This window comes from Entelurus aequoreus, linkage group LG06, assembly GCF_033978785.1.
Source record: "Entelurus aequoreus isolate RoL-2023_Sb linkage group LG06, RoL_Eaeq_v1.1, whole genome shotgun sequence".
Classification (NCBI taxonomy): Eukaryota; Metazoa; Chordata; class Actinopteri; order Syngnathiformes; family Syngnathidae; genus Entelurus; species Entelurus aequoreus.
Window position 1 is genome coordinate 32,011,963 of NC_084736.1, and position 12,740 is coordinate 32,024,702.

At 37.3% G+C, this 12,740-nt stretch overlaps 1 protein-coding gene across 6 annotated transcripts in view; it reads right to left on the reverse strand.

Annotated features, from left to right (window-relative positions):
* Positions 1 to 10,544: 10,544 nt before the first annotated feature.
* LOC133652122 (trinucleotide repeat-containing gene 6A protein-like) overlaps positions 10,545 to 12,740 on the reverse strand; it is a 98,970-nt gene continuing 96,774 nt past the window's right edge. For all 6 annotated transcript variants that reach the window (XM_062050529.1, XM_062050531.1, XM_062050527.1 and 3 more), the window contains one exon: positions 10,545 to 12,368. In XM_062050529.1, the coding sequence (XP_061906513.1) occupies positions 12,020 to 12,368 (349 nt within the window). In that variant the 3' untranslated portion in view covers positions 10,545 to 12,019. The remainder of the gene's footprint in view (positions 12,369 to 12,740) is intronic.

Here is a 12,740-nt window from a genome sequence, read left to right on the forward strand (position 1 = left end):
CGTCTGCCACTATCTGTGTGTGTGACAGGAGAAAAGCTCAGTTGGCGCAACCTGCTGGTTTTCATGTGGACATCTCCAGAACATGAAGTTGTTTTCCACACAATATCAATACTACAGTGGTATTGGACACTGGATGAGAACAAACCAGTATTGAGGCCTCTGATTAGAAGCATATACTGTAAGTCCAATCTTAAAACTCATTTGTATATTCTAGCTTTTAAATAGACCCCCCTTTTGGACCAGTTGATCACCCACATCTGCGGTCCTCTCCAAGGTTTCTCATTGTCATTCCACTGGGTTGAGTTTTTCCTTGCCCTGATGTGGGATCTGAACCGAGGATATCGTTGTGGCTTGTGCAGCCATTTGAGACACTTGTGATTTAGGGCTATATAAATAAACGATTGATTGATTGGCTCAGCCTCGAACAGCATTAAAGGATGTTAGTTTTTATATTCTCTAGCTATAATATTTAATGATTACTTTTTCAACCAATTAACCACAATTAAAATGACCTTTTACTAGGTTAAACAAACACATTTTGTTTAGGTCAAATTCAATAAGGTAAAATCTCTTTCCACAAATGCTTATTTAAAATGAATGGTAAAAATGCCTCATGTAAATGTACCATTAAAAAAGTACAGTATGATTTTTCCACAAATCGTTAATATTTAACTTGAATATTATTATTCCATATTGTTAGAATGTTGCCTCACATTTTTATGCCTTTAAAAATTGAATATTATTATTCCATATTGTTAGAATGTTGCCTCACATTTTTATGCCTTTAAAAATGTTTAGTATTTTTCCACAAATGCTGGTTAAACTTTAACATGAATGTTAAACACTTTTTTTAAATGCTCACATTTAATTTTCTCTAAAAATGTCTGGTATAATTTAATTTTTGCAGTATAACTTTTCAAACAGTGTTTAATATACATGTGATTGTATAGTGCAGGGGTCACCAACGCGGTGCCCGCGGGCACCAGGTCGCCCGTAAGGACCAGATGAGTCGACCGCAGGCCTGTTCTAAAAAAAAAATGTAAAAAAAAAAAAAAAATTTTTTTTAAAAAAAAATTAAATCTACATAGAAAAAACACAAGATACACTTTCAATCAGTGCATCGACCCAAACAACCTCCCCCATGCACACCCACTCACACAAAAGGGGTTATTTCTTTTTGCTACCAATATTCTGGTTCCCACAACATAGACAACACATCTGCAAGGGACACAGTCCCTGAAGCACACATGATTGTATAGGCTGCTGGTCCACTAACATTTTCATTAATTACTATTTTTTATGTAATTATTTTTATATTGTTTTACTTTCTTTTTTATCCAAGAAAATGTTTATTTATTTATTTTATTTTATTTTTTAAAAAAGGGCCTTATCTTCAACAGACCAGGTTGTCAATGAAATTAGATTTGTTTAAAGGGTTTTTTTAAACCAGGCCCAGTCCAGATAATGTCCAAGTCGGACTCAGCAACACACACCTTCATTCATGTACACAGAAAAAAATTAGGGAACACAACAGATTGCATATAATTTATAAACAAAATTACATTTTCAAAATAAGCATTTATGTACAGTCCAGATTATGTCCAGGTCACTCAAATTAGGGAACACAACAACAGATATAATATATTTTATAAACATAATTATACTTTCAAAATAAGCCTTTGAGGACTTCTCATCTTTTTTTTAAAATGTTTTTTGGCATCATTATCGTTTTCAACCATGTAACTTTCTAAAGTTAGAAAATACTGAATAAATGTTTTAGAGAAAGTAATACTAAGTGAATATCTGTTTTTGGCCTTAAAAATAAACATTTTACCGAGTACTATAATTAAATTGACTAAATCATGATTGTCAATGAACTCTCCTAAAATAACAGAAACCACATTAAGCTTCATAAACAAACCAATCCTTAAACACATTTTTTCAACTTCCACCCAAAACAAAGACACAATATGACAATACCAAAACAAATGCAGGGTGGATTCAGGCTCCTGACAACAAAATCGGCAATCATCTGACTCTGTCATATTCCATAATTTTAACATTTTCCCTGTGGGTAAGAAGTTATAAATAATTTTAATTTGAAAATAACGATTTTGCACATCGATAGTGGTTTTATAGATTAGTTTGAATATGGGATCCCATGGCAACGGGCAGTCAAAAAAGTCCTCCCATTTTCCATTTGTGTTGTATGAGGCAGCCTTCAAAGATTTCTTTATTAAATAAAAATTATATATTTTTCTATTTACTTTAGTTCCTTTTTGCCAACTAGAATTTCTTATTAGAGGTTTACAAACTAATAATTTAGTAGTTCCATAATTAATTATTTGTTTCCATCTTTTCCCAATTACTCCAGTTAGTTGATAAAATGAGAAGCTTGAGCAAGCATCACCATACATAGCTCTAAATTCATCATACTTCATAATTTTACCATTCTCATTGATAATATCATTGACAAAAATGATTCCTCTTTCAAACATATTTTTCCAAAAGAAAGGCTTTCCATCTATTACAATATTAGAGTTCATCCATATTAACTGCTGCAAAATATCGTCTCTTTTTTCTGGCACATAACATTGAAAACACCACTATGAGTGGATTGTTTCCTTTATGAACCCCGCCATGTTTCCCAGCAGACTCTCTGGGAGGGGATCACTTGTAAAAAAGGATACAATTTCTTTTGATACAGTACATGTTTTTTGTCCAACAGGACATTTGTGTATTACTCAATGTTTAAATACATCTTTGGAACAATTGATGCTTTTAAAGACAGACACATAGCTTCAAGGTTGAGAAGTTTCAGGCCCCCATATTTATACTCTTTGTACAAAACCTTTCTTTTAATCTTTTCTGGTTTGCCGTTCCAGACAAAATCGAAGACCCTCCGCTCATAAATCTTAAAAAAGTTTTGTGATGGAGCTGGTACTGACAAAAACAAATAAATAAATTGAGGAATAATTAACGAGTTGGCAATAGACATTTTACCATACAAGGTTAGGGATTTCCCTTTCCATAATTGCATAATTTTGTCCAGCTTTCTTAGTCGATTATCATAATTTACTGAGCCTAAATCTTCCAGATTTTCTGGGACAACAACACCAAGTATGTTAACTGGTCCATCTGTCCACAAAACAGGCACTTTGCATTCCATTCGAAAGGACGTTCCCTTTAGATTTCCGATCCTTAACATTTTACATTTATCATAATTAAGCTTAAGGCCAGATTGCTGTGAAAATATGTCCAAAAGATTAAGAAGGTTCCGCAAACAATGAGGAAAAATCTTATCTTTGTGAATCAGCCTTTTCTGACATGAACTTAATCAAGAACAAACACAGAACACGCCTCACTGATGCACATGTGCAAGATTCACTCAGAGTTGCAGTGTCAAGTTACACACCAGAGTACAACACACTAGTTAACAGCATGCAATGCCAGGCTTCCCACTAACTGACAAAGAAACAGATTAACAGATTTGGTGTCCAGTTCAAAGTGTGACATGATTTAAAAATTTGAGAGTTTACTTTTGTATTTTACATGAGTTATTTGTACAAACATGGTGCAAAGTAATTCATGATTTGTTAAAAAATGTTAGTGGCTAGCTAGTTAAAATGGGATATTGTGATTTCAGAAGACTGTCTTAGAAGTGATCATTTGAAAATGTTCAATTTGAAAAATGTGCACTTAGAGAAAATATAAAAATAAAGTGTTGCATATTGATATTTATCTGTTTCTATATATATTTATTGTGAGAAATCATTAAGATGATCAGTGTTTCCACAAAGATAAATATCATTAATTATTAATAATAACAGAGTTAAAGGTAAATTGAGCAAATTGGCTACTTCTGGCAATTTATTTAAGTGTGTATCTAACTGGTAGCCCTTCGCATTAATCAGTACCCAAGAAGTAGCCCTTGGTTTCAAAAAGGTTGGTGACCCCTGGTATAGTGTATGTATTTTCCTTACATTTAAAGTATAATTGATATCCATCTATTTTCTACCGCTTATCCCTTTCGGGGTCGCGGGGGGTGCTGGAGCCTATCTCAGCTACAATCATTTATAATTTTAATTGCAGTAATATTTCACTCCAAGATGGATTGAGTGACAGCTGCTGTTGGCTCATTCACCGAATTTGTGAGTTTAATTTTCCTTTCTGTGCAAAAAAAAAAAAAAAGTTTACTATTTTATTTGCAGCTCAAATGTAGTGACTTCCTAAATCCAGCAGATAGCGCCATTATAACTACAATTCAGTGTCGTTGAGGCACCATTTACTAGGGTGCACATCCAAATAGCAATTCTTATTCATCCGGATTCCAAAATCTGTTCATTATATCAATATTTTATTAAAATTATTTTTTTATGCAATCTCCATGCAACCAGACGTTTTCTAACCTGTAACCATGAAAGTTTAATTATGCCAAATACATTGTCAGAATCGGATTGAATCGTTGGGTGCCCAAAGATTCACACCTAATCATTTTTAAAACATTAGTTTTACATACGTGGTTAAATAAACATTTTATTGTATTTCCTTACAAAAAATATCCACTATATAATTTTTAATTACATTATTTGACCGGAAGTGCACTCATATTCTTTAATGTGCAGATCGTTTGTAAAATAGAAAAATCGAACATATTTTTATTTGCAGGTCAAATGTAGTGATTCCATACGTCCAGCAGAGGGCGCCCTTATGACATCAATTCAGTTTCAACACTATTAAGGCACCATTTATATCCCAATAGTCATTCTGATCCGCACAAATGGGTAATAATAGTCTAACCATGGTGACAATATTGTAAAAATGGATGGAAAAAAACAGTAAATATTTGGCAAGAAAGACGAGCGTGTGTGATTGTTAGTCTTTTATTGAGGGTTGTACCCAAGTTCTACAGCTTTGTATGCTGGCTGCAGGGCCAGAGGTTACAAACAGTAATCAGTACGAGTACAGCCGACAGAAGACTACTAGCTACACTTTAGTACACGTGAGAGCACTAAAATCCAGAGAAATAAAGGAGAACAAATACTGAACAAACCAAGCAACAAAAAAGGAGTAGAAATATTCCAAGGAAACAAAGGAGGACACATTCATCTTGGAGTTGTGGTGACACCTCAGGCCAAGGATGCATTTACCTAATTAAGATTGTCCTTCAAAAAGTGCAGACCCCACAAAAACTCAACACAAATCTTTAAAACCCTCTGCTGCGCCCAGGAAGACCTTGGAAAGTCAAGTCGCTTCCCGCCTGATTCTCCACGTTCCTCACGCATAAAACATCCAACCGCCCCTTTCCGTACCAGCTGTGTCAAATGTGCACTGTCAGTGGTCCTCACGACCCAAAGTCTTGTGGAGGACCATGAACAAGAAACCAGAGTCTTGTGGAGGACCATGAACAAGAAAGCAGAGTCTTGTGGAGGACCTTGAACAAGAAACCAGAGTCTTGTGGAGGACCATGAACAAGAAACCAGAGTCTTGTGGAGGACCATGAACAAGAAACCAGAGTCTTGTGGAGGACCATGAACAAGAAACCAGAGTCTTGTGGAGGACCATGAACAAGAAACGTAAGGACTTTGGAAAAGCCTAACCTGCCCCTGCTCCTCCCCCCATTTCCTGCTACAACTGCTGTTGCTAAGTCACGTTTGTCACGGTTAGCACTACGACTCGTGTCATGTTAGCACTACGACTCGTGTCATGTTAGCACTACGACTCGTGTCATGTTATAGCACTACGACTCGTGTCATGTTAGCACTAGGACTCGTGTCATGTTAGCACTAGGACTCGTGTCATGTTAGCACTAGGACTCGTGTCATGTTAGCACTAGGACTCGTGTCATGTTAGCACTAGGACACGGTGGAGGAACATTACTTTAGTAGAGATTAAATCAAAATGTCTGCATAGTCGTGATCACTAAATGTTTGAGTCGTGCTCCCAGACAACAAGTTAGTTTGACAAGAAGACTTCAGTCATCACAGTCTTGTTCTTCTTTGAGGAGCATCACACACTCCTTCTCATATATACTCATATATATATATATATATATACATATATATACATACATATATATATATACATATATATATATGTATACATATATATATATACATATATATATATGTATACATATATATATATACATATATATATATGTATACATATATATATATGTATACATATATATATGTATATATATATGTATACACATATATATATATATATATATGTATACATATATATATATATATATATGTATACATATATATATATATATATGTATACATATATATATGTATATATATATATGTATACACATATATATATATATATATATATGTATACATATATATATATATATGTATACATATATATGTATACATATATATATATATATGTATACATATATATGTATACATATATATATATATATGTATACATATATATATATATATATTTGAATATAGTGAGTATATTTGAGTATATATATATATACTCATATATGATCAAACATATACTCGAATGTATGCAGTATATTCAAATATACTCGCATATATACTCAAATATAATCAAATAACCTCGAATATACTGAAATGTTCTTGAACATTTTCAAATATATTCCAATGTACATGAATACACTCGTATATACTCAATATATTCAAATGTACTCAAAATATTCAAATATAGTAAAATATACTCGAATTTGAGAATATTCTCGAAGATACTCAAAAATACTCAAATATTCTTAAATATACTCACAAAGAGAAATCCCTTTCCTTCTTGCTAACACCACAATTTGGCATGATCGTGTGCACGCACACACACTTACACACACACGTTCACACTCACAATGAATATGCAAATGAGCGCGTGCCTTCCTGCTATGAAGTATTAAAGTCCTGCGAGAAGAAGAAGGGCGTGTCCTATAGCGGTGTCCCAATTCTGACTTTCGATACGATAAAACTGATTGGAGCTGTTAGTATTGGCCGATATCGATCCAATATCAGCAGGAATCATACAAACGTGTATCATTTAGTAGTGTGGAATGTTAGAAGAGGGTTGATCCGGTGAAATGAGTCAGAGAACAATGGTAGTTATGAAAAACACTAACCTACTTATGCTGTCTTTAAGTTGGAGTGGTAATTGTTTTGGTGACACTAGTTGAACGATGCGGACACATTTGTTACTGGAAAGTTTCTAATACACTTCTGCCTTGGAGACTTAATATGTGTAAGCAACATGCAACTATAACTATGTGATACTTGTTTGTATTGAAAAATGTCACCTTTTATTGTTCAATGATTATTACCTATGTCTAGCTTGTATGCTATTGTGTGCTTGGCTGTTGTGTAGCTGCTAGCTCCTAGTAGCCTATACAGCCTAACAAGTCTACCTTTTGTAAATGACTTTAGTAAAACAGAATAAATTGTGTGCTTATTGAGTTCATTTAGATGTTAACTTTGCACAGGTAACACGCTGCAGGACTGCTTGTATCGCACATGATATCACACAAGTAAACACTGCTTGTATCGCACATGATATCACACACAAGTAAACACGATGCAGGACTGCTTGTAACGCACCTGATATCACACAAGTAAACACTGCAGGACTGCGTGTATCGCACATGATATCTCACAAAAGTAAACACTCTGCAGGACTACTTGTATCGCACATGATATCACACACAAGCAAACACGCTGCGGGGCTGCTTGTATCGCACACTAGTAAACACGTTGCAGGACTGCCTCTATCGCACATGATATCGCACACAAGCAAACACGCTGCGGGGCTGCTTGTAACGCACACAAGTGAACACTCTGCAAGACTGCTTGTATCGCACGTGATATCAAACATTTCACATGCGAGGCCATGTCTTTTGTCGCCGATATCGGATCAGGGAGTGCAGCAAGTGTGTGGCGCAGTTGTCATTTCGCTGATAGATATCATTTTAATAAATACAAGTAAAAAACGATTGTCACTACCTTGCTTAAAAACATGTCTTAAAAAAAGTGTCTTTTATTAGTGTCAAAGCTGAGATGTGAGCTCTTGTTTTCTTCTTCAAATATTGTTAACTGTTTAGTTTGGGTCACATGTTTTTACCCTTTGATATTTTTCTTTATGAAATATTTTTAAGCACATCTTTCCAAGTTTGGGCACTGCTGATCTTAAAAGGAGAAAGAGAGTCCGAGAAAGATCAAGGGAATTTGAGAGAGAGAGATCGAGGGAGATTGAGAGCAATAGAGATTGAGAGCAATAGAGATCGAGGGAGATCAAGAAAGAAAGAGATCGAGAGAGATTAAGAGAGAAGAGATCGAGATAGATCAAGAAAGATCAAGGGAATTTGAGAGAGAGACTGAGGGAGATTCAGAGCGATAGAGAGATCGAGAAAGAGAGATCGAGAAAGAGCGACAGAGAGCGAGGGAGATCAAGAGAGAGAAGAGATCGAGATAGATCAAGAAAGATCAAGGGAATTTGAGAGAGAGATTGAAGGAGATTTAGAGAGAGAGAGAAAGAGATCAAAGGAGCTCTAGATAGAGATCGAGATGAAGAGATTGAAAAACAGATCAAGATAGAGTGAGATTGAATAAGAGATCGCGAGAGATCAAGATTGAAAAAGAGATTGAGAAAGAGAGGTTAAGAGAGATAGAGAGATCGAAGGAGCTATAGAGATCGAGAAAGACAGATCCAGAGAGATTGAAAAAGAGATTGCGAGAGATCAAGATTGAAAAAGAGATTGAGAAAGACAAAGATCAAGAGATCGAGAGATAGAAAGACTGTAAAAGAAAGATCAAGATCAAGAGAGATGGAAAAAGAGACAGATCAAGAGAGATAGAAATATTGAAAAAGAAAGATTGAGAAAGAGATCAAGAGAGATTTAGAGAGATTAAGCAATTAGATAAATCAAGAGAGATCAAGAGAGAGCGAGAGAGGAGGACCTGGATAGTTTTTGGTTGTTTTGTGGCTTGTGCAGCCCTTTGAGACATTTGTGATTTAGGGCTATATAAATAAACATTGATTGATTGATGTTTTCAAAGGGACCGTAGTCAGACCAATGTGGTCTGAAAATGATGCAAGGCAAGAGCACTAATACCACACCACCTTAACTCACCCTTTAGAGCACAGCTGTAACTTATTGCCACTAAACCTACAGAAATATTTATTCTCAAGTTTTTCTATGTTTACATTTTCACACTTTGCACTATTTTCTTACACTTTATGAAGCATTTGTTTCATATTTCTTATTTTTAAGAGATTATTAAGTGTTCAATGTGATTTTACTATTTTGTGTTTTCCATGCTTGTGTTGACATTTCCTTTCTGCCTGGATAAATGAGGGATTATAATTAGAGGAAGTTACATTTTAAAATAAAATATATTATTCTCCTGCTTCTTATTTTCCATAAGTCAAAAAATATAAATAATTATCGATACCGACTGATCAAAAATACTGATATCGTGATACAGTTTTTAGCCATATCGCTCGAACTAGCTTTTATCATCATTTATATGTCAAATAGTACATTAGGAGAATAGGTTTGACTGACAAATGGATTTGGGAAGGAAATAGAATTGTGAGTAGCAAGCTGTGTTGTGTTTATATCTAACCACTTCTCTTCACCTTTGGAAGCAAAACATTGGATTATTTGGACTAAGGGGAGAACAAATGTTTGTCAGGCGGGTACACCGGACTTCATTACAGGAAGGACACTACTTCTTCACTATCACTCACTCACTCACTCACTCACTCACTCACTCACTCACTCACTCACTCACTCTGCCTGCTCCGTGCTCACACAGCCACTTAAAAAAAGTGCAAAGTCCAAGGCTCCTCAGTTCAACATGTCAGTTAAGTTTAGATGTTCGAATGATTCAATGTAAGAAAAAAGATGTGTTTCAACAAAAGTGGAATTAAGTCAACTATTTGGTAGAGAGCGGGTGGAATACTGACACACACACACACACACACACACACACACACACACACACACACACACACACACACACACACACACACACACACACACACACGGCGTCAGGCCTAATACAGGTGGTGTCTTCCTACGTACGCTTTGTTCAATAAAAAGCCTCCAGTGGGGTCAACAACAACATCAGCAAGTGTTTAAGGTCCGTGGCTTCGCCGACGCTGTTTAAGTCCCGCCCCCTAGCGCCCCACGGAAGCGGAAAGTTGGACGTACATTCACACGTGATGGGGGGGGTGTAAAGAATACAATCATATTTGTAAACAAGTAGAAGCCACTTGACATCTGCGGACACAACTGGGATCAAGGCAATGAAATGTGGACGACTCTTAAAACATCTTCAACCTTTTTTTTTCTCCTTCCAAAACACTTTGTGGCAATGAGAGCTAAATATTTCTTAAAAGCAAGTCGCTGTACTGAGTGGAACATTTAAAAACATCTCGAGGAAAAGAAAGAAAAACGCCTCTCGGGGAGAAGCTACAGTATGCATAGATCACCTTTCTCTTGGTTTGTAGAAGACACACACACACACACACACACACACACACACACACACACACACACACACACACACACACACACACACACACACACACACACACACACACACACACACACACACACACACACACACACACACACACACACACACACACACACACACACTTGGGCCCTCCAAAGACAGCATATTGAAAGCAGTGTGTGGAGCTTCTCCAGCTTAAAGCAGTTATTTGGCAGAGAAAAGAAACTTACAGACCTAAACACGCTTTTCAGTGCTAGAAGTTGGATTTGACTTTTTTTTTGTGTGTTTTTTCATCAACTAGAAGGTGGGGAAAACTGGCTTGATTTCCTGAGAACCATCGCTGGTTATTGAGCAGACAAAAGAGGAATCATTCAAATAACCATGGCCAAAAAACACTGATCCGAATTCCCAGAGTTACAAAGCATCGTCTTCATCCTTGATAACATTTTTATAGAAGCTTTTTTTTTTTCAAACATTTTATCATTTTTAAAACTTTTTTTGACGTTTTTTTTTTTTAAGGTTTTTTTTGCTTGCATTTTTCAGTTTTACTCCATCTTGTGGTGAAAATGAAGAATGAACACACGCTCCGCCTCCTAAGTCTTGTAAACAAGAGGTTGCAGTGTGGCACCTCCAAAACATTGAAAGCCTCTTCTGAAAGTGCTGCTCCCGCCCGCGCCCGCTACAAGGCGTGAGGGAGGGGCTTGCTAGATAGGCCCCGCCCCCTACACTAGGGTAGGCAGGGCTTGCTAGTCCCAGCTGCGGCTACAGTCCTTTGCACTGCAGGGCTCAACGTTCTTTAGTTTGAAAACAAAAAAATAATCGGTGCAATACTTTTCTTTTTAATGTCACTTTTTTTTTTTTTTATCACCTCCTAAATCAGCTTTTCTTCTTCAACGTATTTGTTGATCTCAAACTCCACGACAACGCGGTAAGGTAGGCGTGCCAAGGCAAGAGAGGAGCGCACACACGCACACACACACACACACACACACACACACACGGTAAGGACCTCATGAGTAAACAGCTACACTGGAAAAACTGGCTGCTCCCTCTATATTGCAGATTATATATATATATATATATTCATATATATATATATACTGAGAAAAAAACACATTCAGTGCAAAGTTAAAAAAGCTCATACTCCAACATTGTCAGCAAACAAATGCAAAAAAAAAAAGAGAAAACGATAAAATAATTGGAATTCAAATAAACACGACGAATGAAACAAAAATATATATATATAATAATAATGAGCTCGATTGAAGCTTTTTTCGGTGTGAAAGAGCACTACCTGGAAGCAAGTATCCATCCGTTCACATTATAGAATTGGCCTGCAGGATTCAAGTATTTCGACTGATATGTTTTTGGGCTAAAGAAAAGTGGACATATGTGCAGAGAGACAAACGTAACTTGTTTTCCACAGGGCGCGCGCTTGACTATCGAGAAAGCCGGCGGCGGCGCCGTTTTGCTGATTATTGAGGATTCTCCACTGACCCGCATGACGGTCACATGGCGTCGCCGCTGCCTGTCAGGTGGTCCACCGGGAGGAAGGACGTGATTGGGGAGGGGCTGCTGAGCCGCCCTGCCTCGGTGCCGCCGGGGTTCCCCCACAGGCTGCTGGAATAGTTGGGCCCGCCCCACAGGGAGGAGCCGTGGAGCTCGCCGCTGTTCCATTGGCTGGGCTCGGCGGCGCGGCCGGGGAAGGGGTGGGACTGATCCAGTCTGCTGTGGGAGGAGCCGATGGCCTGCCAGCCCGAGGAGGGTGTGGCCAGTGACTGCCCTTGTGCAAAGAAACGGTTGATTTCCTCCTCGCTGGCGAACTTGGCCAGAATAGTAGTGTTCCCCAAAACACACCTGCACACAGGACACCTCAACGTTTACTCAGGCACCTCTTTACTACTGCTAAGCTCCAAACTACAAGACTTTTTTGTACGCTTTGACCCTGCGGCTTAAGACAACTGTGCAGCTAATTTTTTGGATTTTTCCCTGCGGCTTAGACAACGGTGCAGCTAATTTTTGGGATTTTTCTTCGCTGATGGCCATAATGCAAATAGTTTTCATAAAACACGTGCAAAGACACTTGATTGGTGTGTTATTTTCTGTGCTATGGCGCCATCTTTTGGATGAGTTTGCTCACTGCAGGTGCTGCTGGGTGAACATCTACAAGTGTTTACTGCGGTTTAAAGCTTTGAACCGCAAATACATGCGCTGTTCCATCTTCTAGTC